A 19,512-nucleotide genomic window follows, 5' to 3' on the forward strand; every position below is an offset into this window, starting at 1 on the left:
AGAGTCAGAATTCAAACTCAAGCTATTATCCCTCAGAGATGACAAAGACAAATAATATTACATCCTAAATACTTGGATTGTGGGACTTCCCTGGCGGTCCAGTGGTTAAGATTCTGCACTTCCAATGCAGAGGACACGGTTTCGATCCCTGGTCGAGGAACTAAGATCCCACGTGCCGCGTGGTGCAGCCAAGAAAAAAACGTGGACTGTGATTAAACAAGAAAATACAATATAAAAAACTCAATATTTTCAGGAAAGCTAAGCTTCAGCTTTATGACGAGTCAACACAATAATGCCTCTTTCCTGACATGCATGTGAGAATGCCTTCAGCCTCTTCCTTAGCGAGTGATTAGCTTTTGAAGCCTCTGTTATAGCAAGTATGAGTGGCCACTGGTAATTTTAAAAGCTATATCACCTGTCTCTATAACAGAAACCATCATTTCAGTTTGCTTTAAGAAATTACAAGAAGTAAATTATTAAGTAAGGTAAGAAAGCTGGCAAAAGTCCAGAATCTGAAGTCCTCATAACTAAGTAAAACTGTGAACTCCAGTAAACAGCTCCTTCCAACCCCACATTTCATAAATAGGATTCTCTGCTATTTATAGAAGTGATGTGGATTTTTCCCTCTGTATGCATAAGGTATTAACTATGAGTCTCTATACCACTCATGCCAAGAACTTAATCAGTAGGGTTTTGTTTGTTTGTTTGTTTGGTTTCTGTAAACAAGCCTTTGGTTATAGTGTTGAGACGCTGCATTAGTTTTCTAGGGCTGCTGTAACAAATTACGGAAAATTGGGTGGCTTAAAACAACAGACATTTATTCTCTCACAGTTCTGGAGGCCAGAAGTTAGAATCAAGGTATCAGCAGGTGTAAGCAGCAGGTGTAAGTTAGAATCCAGGTGTAAGGCTCCCTGTGGAGACTTCAGAGAATCCTTGCCTCTTATAGCTTCTGATGTCTTCAGATAGTCCTTTGCTTGTGGTGCATCATTCCAATATCTGTCTCCGTGGTCACATTGCCTCTTCCTTTTCTCTATGTGTCAAATCTTCTGCTTCACTTTTATAGATATTTGTAATTGGATTTAGGGCTCACCCAGATAATCCAGGATAAGCTTCTCTTTTGAGAAGCTCCTCTTCTCAAAATCCTTTTGCCATGTAAGGTGTTATTCCCAGTTTCCAGGGATTAGGGTGTATACATACATTTTAGGTTCACCATTCAGTCTACTACAGAAGCCAAAATATCAGAAACTTTGTTAGAAATTATATGTTGTGATGTTCGTAATAGCATACTTCAAAATATATAAAGCCTCCAGCCAAGGAGTATGAAAGAATTGGAAGCACGCATTAAGGTAGATAGAAAGTTGTGATGGAAATCTTGTCCAGGTGTAACTGTGGTGCTTGCTGACAGTGCATACAAATTTCGAATGTATATTGATGGGTATCAATAGAATAGTCTCTTCAGAGGCCTTGGTACCCCATAAATGCTGCTGCTTTATTTAACAAGACTTTCTCCCCATTATAACCAGGCTGTCTCTTAAATTAGTTGAAATCTATGGGCTATAAATATAAAAATATGATGCAGCTTGGTTTTAATGCAGCAGGTATAAACTTAGGTGTAAATGCTATGCTTAAAAAATAAAATGTGGTTGACTTTTAGCAGTCTATCTAAAAGGATTTGTGGCAGAGAGGGTAACTTTTTTCTAGGCACTTAGCGCCTGTAAAAGCCAGGACTTTTTGGCCATATTTTTAGAGCAGCCTGAGAAGATGTGCCTTATTTGAACTTTCACTGCCTCAGCTGAGTGAATTAAGAAAGTGTTCCATGACCAGCTGGACAAGATCCGGTTTTCTTGGGAACCCCAAGGCTGCAGGAACAATTCTACTTTGCCATCAGTTAACACAGTGTCTTGCCAAGGTGTTGTGAAAAGCTATAACTTTTTTTATTCTTTTAAGCTAGGAATATTATCCTTCTTCTGTACGGGGTCTGGAAGGTGGCAATAAGCTCACTTTTTTCTTTTATTAATACCTTATGAGTTTGTGTCCTCATAAGGCCCATTTCTTTGAGCCTTGGTTCCACTTTTGGAACTAGAAAATGAATAATTAGGCCAACACATCGTGCTATTATATGAGCTTTAGTTAAGAATGTTTATAGGAACCTATAAAAAAGGATCCACTTTCAGGAATACTCAGAACCCTTCTGCAAATTTTAGGGGGCACCTGAAATCTTGTGTAATACTCATAAGCTTTATGAGTTAGAGACCATTTTTTGGGGGGAGTCTGTAACTGTGTTCCTAGCACCTAGAATAAATTAGTAAATACATGAATGCATCCAAGCACTTTCTCGGAAAGTCCATTCATACTATAGATGAAAAATGACAAGAAAATAAAAATTACCGTCAGGAGTCTTCATTGAAAGTTTGAGATCCACTATTAGCTTAGCGTGACAGTACAGTTGTTGATTAACTGAATCAATTCAAAATTAGTAATAAAATTTTGTGAGAAATACTTATTTTTATTTAATAAAGAAGGGAAATTTTGACTTTCCATCTTTTCTTCTGGGTAAATGACTATCTCACAGTCTGGGTATAATGTATTACCTGTCAGGGATGCATAAGAAATTTAGTTTTAAGAACTTTTTGGTAACCAGAAGTCCTGCTATAAACCACATAAAATACTTTAAATTTCTTAAGATTTGTTTAATAAAAAGATAAAATTTTGTGGTGATGTTTTGTGTCTTTCATCTGCACATGTAAATACTTAGTGGCAGACAGGAAATTGTTCGTAGAAATGAAAACTTTTATTTCTTTCAATTATACACTTTTTTTTGTTTGTTTGTTTTGCGGTACGCGGGCCTCTCACTGTTGTGGCCTCTCCCGTTGCGGAGCACAGGCTCCGGACGTGCAGGCTCAGCGGCCATGGCTCACAGGCCCAGCCGCTCCGCGGCATGTGGGAGCCTCCCGGACTGGGGCACGAACCCATGTCCCCTGCATCGGCAGGCGGACTCTCAACCACTGCGCCACCAGGGAAGCCCTACACTTTTAAAATAAATGTATTTAGTACTCTTAAAAAATAAGAAGAAATGATGCATGAGAAGAAATGGTGTTATCCGATTTTTTCTTTAAAATTTCCAAAATGAATTTGTTTCATTTTATCTTTGGTATAATTATTAAACCATTATTATTTAGCTTATCAGACTTATAGCACTTTGTACCTGTATAAATTTGTTATTGTTTTAAAATAGCATTTGAACTCTAAATATATTACTAATTAGAGAACATTTTATATTTTAAATTTTATATAGGAATACTTAAATATGAATGGAAAAATAAAACAATAAATACAATCAAGAAAGGAACTGTTTCATTTTTTCATGGGGACTGTGGGTTTAGCATTCTGGTTTTATAAATTTGGCCTGTGTTTATTCATATTAGGGCCATTTATTTTTAAGTAAATTAAACTGAGGAGGGGTGTCAGGTTTTCCTTTTCTTTCCCTTAAGTTCCTCTTGTGTGCTTATATACTTGTGGGGAAGATATTCATATACATATTTATTCATTTAGTACGTTATTATTGAGCATTGATAAAGTGGCAGGCACTAGGTTGGGCACTTGGAGTGTATCACTTTAAGGAAAAAGAACTGACAATGTTTACTTCCGACGGTTAAAACTGAGTTTTAAAGCAAAGAGTAGAATTTTGGAGAACATATCTGCCATCATGAGCCTCACAGCTTCCTACTGCCTACTTTGATTTGTAGTGATAAGGAATATGATCGTATGATGAATTGTGTCAATATTTGGAAGACCAGTATAACTTGGTGGACTAGTGTTTTCTAAACGAACAGTGAGTGATGTTACAAAATCATGCAGAGTGTAAAAGATTCATTCAGTGTGAAATACAGACCAGTGGACTTCACATAGCAGAGTACAGAAAGTTCATTGATAATGGTTTCAAATTCCACATTGCAGTTAACCTTTTAGAAAGTGACTGTTTGTCAAATGCTGGTGTAGTATCAAAGAAAGACATCCATAACTATCTGAATACTCTGCCCTTTTCCAGCTACACATCTGTTTGAGCCAGACTTTTTTTTTTCTATATTTCAATCAAAACAACATACCATAACAGGTTAAAGCAGGTATGAGACTGGCTGTCTTCTGTTAAGCTAAAGATTAAAGAGACTTGCAAAGATGTAAAGCAGTTCTGCTCTTCACACTAACTTTTTTGTTTTAGAAAATAAAACTATTTTCATAAAAATATTAATGTTACATATAATGAGTCTATTGTTACTATTAAAGGAAGTAATAAGAATTTAAATTTTCTTTTCAGTTTCTAATACAGTAAACATTATAGATGTAATCTACATACACAAACTTTGTTGGGTGTATTTAAATATTAAAAGTATTTAAGGGTGTAAAGAGGTCTGAGATAAGAATTTGGAGAATTGCTGATTCAGAGGAATGACTCCACATCTGAAATACATGTTCGGGGTGAGATTATGGAAGAGCTCACATTTTATACTAAGAAACTGACACTTTACAGTAAACAGTAAGGAGTCAGAATATTTTTGAGCACAAAATGATATAATGAAAGCAGTACATAACAGACATTAGAATTATCTGGAGGTGATAGATGTATAAGATGGAAGGAGGGGGATGAGTAGAATGGGAGAGCAGTCACAGTGCATTAGCAGAAGGGCAGATGTAAGGTGTTAGGGCAGTTTGGGTTGGCTAAACGAGAGAGAGAGAGAGAGAGAGAGAGAGAGAGAGAGAGAGAGAGAGAGAGAGAGAGAGAGAGAGAGAGAGACTTGTGAAGGCAGTATTGACCTACCTACTGATAGGATAAGGAGAGGAAACAGTCAAGTGTTAGGTTTGAGCTTCGATAACTGGTGTCGAGAAACGGATTTGTAGGGGAAGCTGAACTGCTTTCAAATTTTTGTAGTGCTGTGATTAAGCACTTGAGATTGAAAAGCCAGGTAGAAATATCCAGTAGAGAACTGAAAATTGAGACCAGGGAGCCTTCCAGCTCTTAGAGTATCATGGAACACCGCTGTTGCTTAAAATTTAAAAGAAGTATGAAGTAAGCAAATGGTGATCCGGTTGTTAAAAATTTATATTTTGGTGACTAGGTGATCGCTTATATCAAAATCTGATAAAATATACATTTATTGACTATTATGTGCTTGGCACTACCATGTGTTCTTAGTTATTACATTTGTGTGCATGAGTGTGTGTATGGTTTTTAAGCTCTATTAACCCATGTTCTTTCATTTCTGTGACTTGTTTACAGCATTTGTACAGTTTTTTCTCATTCATAACAATAAAATGTTGTTTAAACAAGTTACGATCCAGATTTAACAATGAAAACAGAATTTTTCCCTTTCTTTTAAAAAAATGACACAATTAGTTGTGGTACATGGAAGAGAAACATCTATTTCATGTCCCTCTTATGATAAGTGTTTTTTCATTGAAATTCCTTGATACTGTGTGTATGATTTATTTTCCAAGGCTTTTTAAAACGGCTGAAAATATGCTCTAACAACCATCTGATATGAAAAACTGAACAAAATGTGTACTCAGTTGAATGATTCTCTGAAGAAATAATGGTGCAAATGAATTATCAAAGTGTGAAATCATTAAAAACAAAACATGTTTGGGTTTTTATTGAATCTTAATTGCAGGCTTATGTATTTTCTTTTGTAAACTAAGTTAAAAGAAAATTGCCTATCTAAATTTTTGGAGGCCAGTGTTGTAGGACTTATATTGTACCATAATTTATTTTTCACATAAAAGCTGCTGTTCCTTTTTTCCCCCAGCATTAACATGCATGCTTTCCTCATGTAGGAGAATATATAAAAAACTGGAGGCCAAGATATTTCCTTTTGAAGACAGATGGCTCATTCATAGGATATAAAGAGAAACCCCAAGATGTGGATTTACCTTATCCCCTCAACAACTTTTCAGTAGCAAGTAAGTTAATTATAACTGTTGATTCACCTTGTATTTATTTATTTGTATGGCCTTATGTGTCACATATCATGGGATATATGAAAAGCCTATGAAAAAGTTTAGGTTTGTATTTAATAGAGAAATTTTCCGCTTGGATAGAATTTCAGTTCCTTAGCATAGGGATTATCGATAATATGTGGTCTTATATAATGCAAAATAGTTTAATATTTTTTACAGTTAGACCTTTGTGATAAAAACAATTCCTCAAATACATACCTCAAGTTTTTCTCTATAAAGTGTAAACAAAGGCCTTTGAACTTGGTTGCTGGACTGAACTTCGTTGTAAGATGTTGCAGTACTTAGTGCATCTCTAATCAAAGTTTCCTATCATAATTGTAGCTCTTTTGATGGATTGTATGATAAGAAACAAGTGATTTACATTAGACATTATTTTCTGGGGAGATTTTATGTTTGTAGTAAATTTTTCTTCCTTACAAATATCTAAAAAAATGTTTGTAATTTAAACTTATTTAGAAGTTGTATATTTGCTTGAACATAGCACAAAATAAACTGAAAGATGATGATTATAATTGTCATGACCAGGCTTTCAGATTGTTCAAATTACTGATTAATCAATGAAAGGAGTTTTCTGTGTTAATTTAGGAGTAAAGCATTTTAAAAGTTATGTTAACTTAAAACAAACTTGCGTAAGAGATAAAGTTTGTACCATTGGGATAAAATCTTTAACTAGACACCATTCTTAATTTTAATTTTGGCTGTATGTTGTTATCTATTAGCCACATTTAGAAAAGATGTGAGGGAAAATTAAAGCAAAAAAATAAATTAAAAATATAATAAATAGCAACATCAGAAAATGCAAGGTAGTAAAAATCCTTGAAGATTATAAAAGTCATTTTATCATTATATAGAGCCCCAGTTGTTTTTATGGATACTTTCTTTCAATTTTTTTAAACAAAAAGGTAAAACAGTAAACCAAAGAGTTTGTGAAATCTTACTTAAAAAATAAATTCTCTGTTTATATAAGTGGATTGTTCCGTAGGGAATTTCATGTTTTAAAAAGTGAGAATACTGTTGTATTTGTGTATTAATTAAGAAAATAATTTTTTCTCTTCACCAAATTTATGGCTTTCTTTCAGAAGAAAATTATTTTAAAAATCCTATTGTCATTTGAAATAATATCTTGTACTTTGTATTGACTTTAAGAATGCATTTTCTTTCTAAAGATCTTTTGTGCAAGCATTTGCTTTAAAGTGATAGAAATTGGCTTTTAAAACATAAGCAACATACATTATCATATCTGACCTAAAGCCAGTATGGTTTCTTAGTTTCTTCTATTTTACTAGCAAATGCTATTATTGGTTTGTCTGAAATAATTTATAAAGTACAGAACTCCTGTATCTGCTGATCAAAATGCAGCATTCTTTGACCTTATGAAATTTCACACCTCAACAAGTTTTAAAGACATACTGTATGTCACAGTCTGCCAACATCTGTTCTGACACTTCCACTGGCAGAGGCTGAAATAAATGCTGCACTCTTGAGGAGAAAACCTATTTAGTGACTGACAGTCAACTTATCCATGAAATTAATATTAGTCGACATCTGTAATCTTTGTTTGTATAATCAAGTAGTTGTGGATAGTTGACTCAAACTAATAAGTGAAGTTATAGACCGGCTCCTTAATTTTTGGAAGGGTGTTAATGTGGATCTTACACTAAATAAACTATTTTAAATTGATTATTTTTAACGCCTGACGTATTGCAATTGTAAGTTTTATAAATAATAATTATCTGAGGAAATAATGTGTAGTGAAATGGGCCCTGGTTGAAGAAATAGTTCAAATTTAAGCTCCACCAAAAGCCATGAGTATGACCTTGGGCAGGTCATTCTCTGAGACGCTGTGGTCTTTAGTCCCTTCATCAGCATAGTGAGAACATCTGGATTCAATGAATTTGTAAGGCCCTTTTGTCTCTAACATTCTGTGATTCTGAGGGGAGTTTGAGCAGGCTCTTGAAGAGTGAGTAGGAATTAAGCAAATTAAAATAGAGGTGAAGGATATTCCAGGCAGAGGGTAACAAAGAATGTTTTCATGAGATATTAAGAGAAGGAACAGTTGGAGCCAGAGAGGGTTACTCCACTAATAGTTTCCCTTTTGTCCTAGCCCACTTTAGTATATGAAAAAAGATACTCTTATATGAAAAAAGAAACTAGAAATACAAGGTATTTCGAAGCTACTTTGGGAAATGTTACATATACACATGTATTCCATTCATAGCTACAATGAGTCCCCTATTTTTCCTGATAATTAAAAATGGTACTTCAAAAATTAATCTTTGTGGGTGTTAATGAAATTTTACCAAAATAGGTTTTTTATCCATATGAAAAATATAAAGTATGAGAACTAGAAGGGACTTGGAATTGATCTTTCCAATCTTCATGAAGTTTCAAATTCCTTTTCTTCTGATTTAAAATTTCCAAACAGATAAGTCTTTATACTAGTTGTTTCTACTTTCCAGTCCACTGCAGCCTAACTTGCTTTCTTACTCACTTGATTGAAACCACTTTTTAGTAAGTTCTCCAGTGACCCCTTAATTGCTAAGACTAGTAGACATTTTTCAGTTCTTTTTTTCCTGAATTTATATCTGGGATATATTTTATACTTCTGATTACTACTTCCTTTTTGGGATGATCTCTCCCATTGTGTTCTAGGATGCTTTTCTTTCCTGGTTTTCTTCCTTTGCCTATTGCATGCATTTTGATATCTAACTGGATTCTGGCCAAGGGCTGTTCTCACTATGTACCCTCTCCCTGGATGGTCACATTCACATTAAGGTTTCAGTTACTCCTGTTATGCAGCTTGCTCCCACACTTATGTATCTTCAGGGCAGGCCTCTGAGCATTAAGGTACTATATTCAACTGACTGCAAGACATCTCTACCTAGATATTCTTTTGTAGTCAACATATCCTAAGCTGAATTGGAGATAATTTTGTCAACTTTCCCCCCTGTAAGTCTCACTACCTCAGTTCTGTCTTGAGCAGAAACCTGCCTTCCATGCCTTTTTTTTTCCTTCAAATCTTCACCCCACTCCCAATTCATTTCTAGTCCTGCTGGTTTTGCTTATTTCTTTAACTTACGTCCTTCTCTGTAATCACCCTCGAATAAGCCCTCATCATCTCTGCTATAGATTCTTAACTATAGATCTCTGCCTGTAGTTTCTACCACTCATATTCTTCCTTCACATGACTGTCAAAGTGATCTTTCTAAAATTAAGTCCTAACTATGCTGCTTCCCTGTGAAAGCCCTGCCCTGGATCTTCATTGCCTACTGGATAAAGTCCAGATTCCTTCTATATCACACGAAGATCTCCTCAATCTGGCCTCTGCTTTCAACTCTTGCCTCATCTCTCTTTTGCTGTCCAATTATACTTTGGCAGTACTGAACTGCTTATAATTCCCTATATAAACTATGCTGCTTTCCTACTCTGAGCCTTTGTTTTTGCTGTTCCGTCTGATTGGAATGTCCTTCTGTCCTCTACTTGCCGGAATAATTTTTTTTTCGTCTTTTAAGACAATTCAGATTTAAATCCCTATCCTCATTCCTTGCTAAATTATTCCTCTCTGCTCTTTACAATGCCGTTATCTTTTGTTGTTATCACGTTGTTTCTTGGTTGTCTTGTTCATGTGTATGTCTCGTCCACTAATCTGTGAGTTATTTTAGGGGAAAAAGCCTAGTGTTATATCTCCTAGTGCCTACATACTAGGGTTTAATAACTGTTTTTGAATGAATGCCTGAAAACATCTAGTCCAGATTTCTTCTTTTTTAGATGAGAAAAAAAAAGCCTTTGAAAATTCAGTGATCTTTTTAAGGTTGCCCTACTAGGTAGTGGTAGTTAAGTATCAAGATTAAAACTCAAACCTCTCTACCATCATTTAGGTGTTATCTCCCGCTCTGCGCTAGCCCCTTGGCCCGCCTCCCCCCACAATTCCCCGCCTCTATTCTGTGACATTTTCCCTATCTAGAGCTTTGAGATCTGATTTTGGGTCAGATTCCAACTCTTAAATTCTAAATATCCTTTGGCATGTGGATTGTAAACTCTCCAACACCTATAAAATGCGGATATCAGTATTTGACCTTTATCCTTTTTTGGGTGGAGCAAATGTGAACTATATGTGTAATTGCCTTCTAGATATACTATAGAAATGGAAGTAAAATAATATTTTTTTCAAGGAAATTATATCTCTAATCAGAATTATGGTTAGGTAAGTTACTAATTATATATTGAGATTTATCTTGGCATAGGAAACATTACACTTTGACTGAAAAATAATATAGGATACATACAAGCATTGTTGCAAAGCTATTTTCAAAGGTACATTGAGCACAATAGCTTGTCTACCCAGTTAGTAGACATGGTCTGACATTTTGACAGTTATTAGCCCAACTCAGAAGTGGGAACAAATGCCCAATGGAGAACTTGAACATTTGCCCAGGTCTTGAGGCTCATCCTACTTTTGATCTAATCCTTCCTCCTCACAGTGGTGGGAAGGGAGAAGTGCCAACCTGTGTCCCCAAGAGCGCCTACTAGAATTCTCCCTTATTCCATGTTGCAGAAACTGGCCCACTCTGACAATATCCCTTTCCTCTCTGAAACCTTTCTTCTATCTTCTTCTATCTCTTTTAAAAAAGAAATTGGTCAGTCTGAACTTCGTAGGCCAGTTTTAAAAGTGAAATGACATGTTTACTCACTAATCTGTTTTTCTTCTTCTCTTTGAAAGAAAGTAAGGGAATTATGGGACTTTAACCTACCAAAAACCATTTTTACCTCTGAATAAATATTAGAGATTTTAAATGTGTAGAAAAATCAATTGATTCCTACTAATGCTTTCATTGTTGTTGTTCACGGAGATAGAGAAATAGCGTATGACTTGATTCTTAGTCTTACACAACATGTAATAGAAAAGTCTGCAATCTAGAAAAGCAATCCTGTAAATCTAAAATAACCCTATGCTATATAAATGTATACAAGGATTATGAGAGATCAGAATAGCTTACTTTTAAAGGGCTTATTGATTATTAGAACCATACTAGATTCTAAAAGGAGTATAAAATACAATTTTTGTTTGTAGGAATTTATCATTGACTCTGGAACACATTTGAATAGAGCATATAGCAATGGGAGGAAAAATGAGATGAATTTTATAGAAAATAAATGCTGTAGAAGTTGAGAGAGTAGGTAAAGGTAAGGTAAGGTGACTAGATAAGAATTTACACATGACATAAGGTTAACATGAGCCCAGAAGGACAGGTGATATTTAGATTTTTGGAAGAAGGAAGACTTTCTCAGTGAGGTTAACAACATAAGCAAATATGAAGTCTGGAATTAAGGAGTAGCCTGTTTGTGAATAGTATAGGCAATATGCTAGATGGATAGAGAGTTTTTGTTGGAGGAAAAAAACGTTACGATTAGATAAATTGTAATCAGGTTGTGAAGGATCTTGAATACCAGTTTGATATTTTTAATGGAAACCTGTTGAAAACCATTGGTGGCTTTTGAGCAAACCATTGGTGGCTTTTGAGCATTAGGTGTCCAATCACTGTTTGATTAAAAAAGAACCTATATGGTTATAGTGTACAGTAGAAGGCATTCATCCATAGATGAATAGTTTTCTTTCTCTTTCTACCATGAGTCAATCAGTCAGCTACGGATTGTCTTATTTTCCCTATTTTCCAGTCTCACTGCTACCATCCTAGTTCAGTACTTCATCATTTCCCCCCCCCCCCGGATTATTTTGATAGTCTCTTAATACATCTCTTGCCTTCAAGTATTCTCCTCTCTGGAGTATTTGGAAGCAATGCATAGGATAGATTCATCTTCAGAAAAAAATCTTCCCTTGCAAATATCATCTTGCTCAGAAGAATCTTAAATTTTCTCCATTTTCACAAGAGGAAGATGAATTTTTTCATATTTATGTTTATACTGTATATATTCAAGTATTCCTTTTTTCTTCTATTAGTCCTCAATGTTCCATACATTTTTGGGACCTAAATTGCTAGATTTTATTAGGTTCAATTGCATGTGGAATTCTAACCCTGCTTTTGTTTTGAGTGATTTTTAGACTATATTATGTATTTGATCATTTGAAGATTTGGTGCTTTTTTCCCTCTAATTGGGTTCAGATTTTTAGGAAAACAGACAGTTATATCTGGCACTAGGTGCATCTATCTCACTGTAAGGAATGTCTTACTTAAAAATTAAGTGAATTACTATAAATTTAATCAAAATTTCTTCCTATCCTTCATTTTTATGGGTGGTACTATATTCATATATTTGCAAAATTTAACCCATAAACTAAGTTTAGAATTGGGAGTGGAGAGAACCTTTTTTAAAAATCACTTTAAAAGGATATAGTTTTTAGAAAATGTTAAACAGTATAATGCCATATTTAGTCACATATTTCCTTCCTCTCATTCAAGTCACACTTCAATCTGATAAGAAAAAAATTTTCAATAGAATTTCTACTCCTTCCTCCTTTTTTCTACATTGTACAATGAATGTGCACAAAAGAAAATGTGTAATACCATTTTAATGGATTTAGAGTTTCAAATCCAGCTCCTCCTACATGTGAGAACAACCCTCTGTATCTCTGAAAGATTTAATCAGTTACATGTCCTTTATAAACATAAATTTATGTGTGTATCATTTGAGTTTCCTATTAGATAATCTCACGATTTTAATCAGGTGACCTGCTCAGATTTTGGTTAGAGCCTGTATTTCCCCTAATACAGGAAAAGATGATCGCTCACCCCTCTTTTCTGATTTACTCTAGAGCTAATCTATTTAGTTGTAGTCTTTACCTTCTGAGCCCCATTCATCAGCATATAACTTACTATGGGATCTTATGTAGAATCAAGGGAAATGATAAACTTCCAGAGCACAATCACTGTGTATTCTCATTTTAAAATTTTCCTATAACATTTATTGTAAGATCTGGTATATTGGAAGGTCACTTGACTTGGAGTCAGTAGACCTAAGTTTGAGTCTTGGTTCCGCTACTTTACTAGCTATATGACCTTGGGCAAATGGCATAACTTTTCTGATCTTCGTTTTTCTCATTAAACGTGAGGTTATCTACTTCTCAGGATTATGGTGAGGGTTAAATGAGATGATATAAGTGAAAACACTTTGTAAATTATAAATGCTATACAAATAAAAGTAATAACATAAGATAGAATATGCTCAGTAATATTTTCTTAATTGAGTTAAATGGCAGCCATTTTCCCCTCTCGAGCTAAGTTACATTGGAGTAGGGTGGAAACTACTCTATTGGGTTTTCTTTAAAGACCATTACAAGTTTTAAGTAGAACCTGTCTACAACGAGGTTGAAGTTGAGACCAGCAGCTCTTGTTTGGTTTGGGGAAAATTTTCAGTTTTATTTAATGCCGAAGACTATTGTCTGTAGAGGCTAGTCTTCCTTATAACTAAACAACATGAGCTAGACCCCTAAACAGTGCCCGTAGCCTTTCTGGAAAACGAAGAAGACATCACTGCAGCTGAAAGGGCAGCACCATTTGGATTGACCTCAGAGGAACTGGGTGCAGACCAAATTCTTTAATTAGAAGTTTTAGTCAGAAGTTTTTTGTTTTTTAATAAAAGTAATAAATCCTCAAATATCTTTCTGACTGTTCTAAGAGGATCCTTTGGTTACCATCCACTGTGGAAAAATTTTTAATTAATTTGGTTCTCCCGTTAGATAATTGCATTTTTGTAAGATGGAGTTTGCAATGGGGATTGTTTTTAGGGGAAGCCAGGCAAGGAGTGATCAATGTTAATAGCTTACGTTAATGTGAGGACATAAAAGAGATCCCAGCAGAACCAACCTTACTTCCTCCCTTCCTTCATCCCTTTCTTTTTCCCTTCCTCCCTTTCTCATCTTCTTCCTTCTCTCTCTGCCTCCCTCCCTCCCTCCCTCTCTCCCTCCCTCCCTCATTCAACTTCCCCTAAGGTCAGCAATCAACTCTCACTTATCCAAAGATACTTATGTAAAGAACACCATACATGTAATAATTTTCACTGAATTCTTCTTAAATACTTTTAAATTAAATTGTTTTTAAATATTTTTACCTTTCTTTACTTCCTTTTCTCATCATCCTAAGTAACAACCTCACACGCTTTGTTCTGTTTTGAAATTTCTTACCTTATGTGCATATGATTTAAAGTGACACAATTTGGAAACATAGGAGTTATCACAATTAATAATTAAACATATTTTTAGGAAATCTAAGTTCAAATGAATATTTAGAAAGTTTTTATTGAGGGTTTATTGTGTTCTCAACATTGTACCAGGTACTGAGGGAAAAAAGAAGGAAATAAGGAAGGAAACCAACCTTTCTTTGAGCGTTACTATGTGCCAGGCCCTTTCACATATGTTATCTCATTTAATCTTCACAACAACATTCTGAGGTAAGTATTATGTTCTCCATTTTAAAGAGACTGAGAGAGATTATGTGACTTGCTTTAGGTCACTTATCTGGCAAATGGCAGAGCCAGAATTTCAACCTGTGTGTAACAGAATGCTAATCTTAAAGCCTGCGTTCATTTCATTAATCCACAGACATACGATGTAGCTCTTGGATTTGAAGAATTTATAATCTAGTACCAAAAATATGCCACAAACCCTTGGAGTTAGTATTTTGTGATTGGTATTTTGATGGTTCAGTTCTGAAGTAAGTTTATAATTAATATATTCAGTAAGAGTTTAGGAAAGGGAGGTGTCATTAAGGACTAGATCATCAAGAAAAGCCTCATTGAAAACTGAGATTGTTTGGAGAAATAGTAAGATTTCAAAAGATGGCATATATTCCAGGTAACAGGAATAGCAATAATTTGAAAAAATTATTTCTAAGAAACTTCAGCTGAATCTCCTATTGTTAATTTAAATGGGTATGAAATCCTCAGATATGAATGAAATCTCCAGATGGTATGTTATTTCTTTATCCCTTTATAGAGTGAAAAATATCAAAGGAGAAAGAAGGATAAATGATACGAATAAATATGGCACTTGAAATATTTAGCAGAATGCCATAATCATACCAGATACTTTGTTTTCTTAGTGTCAGAGTTAGGCATTCGGTCCCCTATTTGCTTACTTGGCGTTTTACATGCAGTTTCTGTAGTAACATTGCTATTCATCTTCTCTTCTAGTAGAATATAAAATAATCTTACTGATGCAAATAAATATTCTATTTTAAAATATCATCTTAAAGTCAATACTCTTTTTTTAGCTAAAAATATTTTGAACTGTAGCTTTTAGCTTGGAAAGGGGCGCATCATCTATCTGTTTATTTTTTCAAAATCCAACCTATTTTGTGTAAGAGAGCTGAGGTGGTGTGAATGCAGAGTGATTACTGGGTGTGGGGTGGGAGGATAACCACCTGCAGCCTGTGTGTAATAAGCAGCTGTGGTGGATTTTCGTATAATTTTTTAATATTAAATTAATTATTAATAGGTCAATATACTTCAGTTTTTCAAATAAAATTTTACTGAATGTATAACACTCAGCTAGCCTTTGGTGCTAAGGATCCTTGTACTGTTGTTTTATCTTATTACTGATCCTAGAATTTTCCTCTATGATACCCTTCCATATCTGAAGAGTAAAAATAATTCTTTTTACACACATTTCTGAGTATACTCATTTATCACCAGATTACTTCTATAGATTATTTTTGGTTAAGTTAAATGTAAATAAAACCTAGCTGCCTTATTTGTTTAATATTTGTTTTTTAACTTAATTCTTTTTTCTAAAAAGTAGAGCTTTATATGTAATTACTTTTTAAAAAATGTAAATTAGGGAATTCCCTGGTGATCCAGTGGTTAGGACTCTGCCCTGTTACTGCTCTGGTCGAGGAACTAAGATCCTGCAGGCTGCATGTTGCAGCCAAAAAAAATCCCAAAATTGTAAATTAAAAAATGATTATATGCCCATTATATTTGCTGCTTTAATCCCATCTTACTTATAATTAATACATATGACATTAACAGAGACTTAAGGAAGTAAAGGAAGAGAACTAACATTTTTTAAGTGCCTACTATGTATGAGGTGCCTTATTTACAGGAACATGACAAGAAAAACATGAAATGAATATTACCTTAAAAAAACCAAACTAAATAGTGAAACTGAGACCTAGAGAGATTAAGAAACTTTCCTAGAGTCTCAAAGCAAGTACATTGAACAATTAACTATGATTTGGATTCTGGACTAACACCCGGCTTGAATGCATTTAATCATAAATGGGGTTCAGAGATAACGACACTCTTCAAGTAATGTATATTCAGTACCACAAAAACTTCGTTATATGTCAAGTATTATTAACAGTAGGTTAATAGCAGACTGTCATTGTTCTCAAGAGGTATATTTTATTTAACTGTGAAATTTATTTATACTACAGCAGAGGGACAAGCATGGAGGTGGTAGCCAGGTGGCTGATTATTTGATAGAAATTTATTATGTAATATTGGGCCAGTCACTTCACCACCCTGGTGTTTTATCATCTGTGATGAGAAGGAGTTGGAATGAAGAATCTCTGAAGTCTTTTCTTCTAGAAGTCAATGATTTGCCTATCAGCAGCAGATAATAATTTCTTGGAACATTCAGTCTATTGAGAAGTAATAATAATAATAACCACTTGTTGAGCACCTGTGTGCTATGCACTTTATATGTATATTACTAGTCCTGCTGACATTTTTTCAGGATACATAATATCTCTATTTTATAGCTAGGGAAACTGGGCTCATAGAATTTGCCAGTGGTCATGCATCTAATAAACTTTGGAACTGAAAGCTAAACCCACAGCTTTCAGGTGTCAAGGCCAGTGCTTTTATCACACCACTGCTTAACTAAAACATCTCTGGCTGCTGTAGGGTCTTCAGGGTGCTGAAAGCAGCTTCTGGCTGCTGTAGGGTCTGCATAGGCAGTTCAGAAGGTGTGGGCTTTCCATGTCCCTAGACTAGATTATATGTTAGCATCATAGATCAAATCTTGTCATTCTCAACTAGTATATGAAAATATATTTCAGAGCTTTTGGATATTTCCATTTAAGGAAACTGAAGCTTAATGCAGAGAATTTAGTAGGGGAAGATTTCAGCCTTCTTCTTCCAATTATATCAAAGAAGTCACAGGAGAAACACTAATTTTTAGAGACAGAATCATCGGATATTAGTACGTATTATATTATCATTGCATTTTTAACAAACTAGATTTGAGGGACACATTTTTTATCCCACTGCAGTTATATACTAAATCGCTGCCTTTCTGTTTTTCCCCCTATATCTTTATGCTATTTTAAAGCATTTGTTATATTTTGAATAAAGTTAAATGAGGCTCAAGGCCACAGTCAGGGGAAGGACCTTTAAGCCTTGGAATTTAGGAAGGATAGAGAGGCATTCTTTGGGGTTGGAAATAATACATAATCAAGCAGATGCTAATGAAAAAATGAAATGCAGAGCATGAAAAAAGAGGCAAGGGTGCCTGTTTGAAAGTTTTATGGAGGAGAGTACATTGCCCCTTTATTACAATAATGTTTCTGCACTATAATAAGGCCTTTCATTGCAAGTTCAGCTTTTTTCATTCATTTGTTTTGTGCTCTGCTTCCTGTTACTAATTGTCAGCACAATGGTCTTCCAACTATGAAGTCTCAGTGTCCTTTTGGACCAATTTGTCATTGTCTTTCTCCCTCACCCCCAACCCGTGCACTATTACTATGGTTGCATTTTTAGACATTTTTAATGTTTTAAAATGGCAGTGCTTTTGAAACATGCCAGAATAGTTCATGCTAATTGAATCATCCAACCAGCAACAGTTATTGCTTCCAAAAGCATACTGATAAAGTTTCTGTCTCTATAGGATATTCTTATAAAGTAATTAAAATATATAATTCTGTATAACATTATTCCATTTGCGTTGTTTCCTTTGAGCTTTACAATCGTCCTATGGAAATAGGACATTTTGTTAAAATATTTTTGTTAAATGGTATTATTTGCAGATCTACTCTTACCTCCTAAATTCTTTGGGATTTCTGTGCCTTTAGGAACTTACATTTCTACGGTTTTTCTGCTAATGGCTCTCTATTCTTATAGCTAGATTATTTTACATGACTAAGGAATCAACAATGTTGGCTTAGATTGACAAACCTGAAGAAGTTACGGTTCCGATAACTCTACTTACATGTTAATTCATGTTAGGTTTTTAACATTTTGGTCAATAAATATTTCAAATGTGCTCTCAGCTTTGTATCAATAATCTAATATTGACAGAAAGACATTTTTCCAATGTAACTTTGGCCAGTTTTCTTTGGGGGAAAACTGTTTCAGTACTCTGCATGTCACCTGTTTCTATCACTTTAGTATTGTAGAACACTTGAAAGTGAAGTATATAAATACAGCTTGTTATAAATAAATAAACCTTTCCTTCTCTCTTATAAGCAGCTAACATTCCTAAAACAATATGTGACATACTAAGAAGATCCAAGAATTTAGAGCTAGAAAGCCTGGATCAGAGACTCAGCTTTACAACCTTAATGACTTGATGATTTTGAACAAGTGACTTAAAAATCAGACAGCTTTCATTTTCTTTTTTCTATTTGTGAAATGGAAATGATGAAAATACTTTAGAACTTTATTGGGAGAATTAAGTGAGAAATAATGCATGTAATATCTTAATGTTGTGGTTAAGCTGCTAATAATATGCTAAAATAAAGACTTAGTAGTTATTTATTGAAAAAGAGTGAATTTTGGAGAAATATATAATGGAAAGCATAGTTTCCCTATTGACCTAAGTTGGCAAAGATGAGATTTTTTTTTTCTATTCTGCTAGAGATGAATGAGCAGATTATCCCAATGTATGCTGTTCATTTGGCTTGCAGTGTATCAAACTAAATTATAAATTAAGTATTTTTGTACTGTTACAAAGAGGCAGAGACCTGTTTATGGCTGGGTTGAAACTTTTTAAATGAGTTTGAGTAAGACTAATCAGGCTAATAGTATGTAGGACAACTTGGACAGGAAGAGAAGGCTGGAGAAAGGGAGACCATCCAGGAGGCCATTTCAGGGATCCAGATTTTGGTAATAAATTCTCTGGTTGGGTGTTAGCAGTGAAAAGAAGGGATGGTTTGTTACAAAAGAACTGTTACAGTGAATGTTGCAGACTGGGTTGAAGGAGAATCCAAGACGACTGAGGATGTGTTTCTTGGATGATTAGGAAGGTGATACAGAAATAAAATGAATGGAAACATTGTGTGGACGTTGTAATTTTCAGTTTGGAAGATTAAAAGAAACACCCTTTTAGATATGTTGAGAATGAGGAATAATAGGTCCTCAAAAGAGAGATGCCAGTTTTGCCATATGGAAATGGAGCTCGATGGAAAGGCTGGCACTAGAGGGGCAGGTTTAAGAGTCATCAAACGTCAGGTGATAATTGTGGCAGAGCCATGAGAGAGACTCTGCAGAATGACATCCAAAGTCCTTACCAGGTCATTGAAGGTCTTTTTGATCTCATCTTCT

The 19,512-nt window shown here is 34.7% G+C and overlaps 1 protein-coding gene across 4 annotated transcripts in view; it reads left to right on the plus strand.

The window, feature by feature from the left end:
- AKT3 (AKT serine/threonine kinase 3) overlaps positions 1 to 19,512 on the plus strand; it is a 395,398-nt gene that overhangs the window by 141,066 nt on the left and 234,820 nt on the right. For 2 of the 4 annotated variants that reach the window (XM_060307050.1, XM_060307115.2), the window contains one exon: positions 5,830 to 5,955. The exons of 1 other annotated variant lie outside the window; for it this stretch is intronic. In XM_060307050.1, the coding sequence (XP_060163033.1) occupies positions 5,830 to 5,955 (126 nt within the window). Of the gene's footprint in view, positions 1 to 5,829; positions 5,956 to 14,301; positions 14,419 to 19,512 lie in introns of those variants that run through there. One more of the 4 variants, XM_060307159.2, reaches the window with a different exon arrangement.

Source organism: Globicephala melas, chromosome 1 (assembly GCF_963455315.2).
Source record: "Globicephala melas chromosome 1, mGloMel1.2, whole genome shotgun sequence".
Taxonomy (NCBI): Eukaryota; Metazoa; Chordata; class Mammalia; order Artiodactyla; family Delphinidae; genus Globicephala; species Globicephala melas.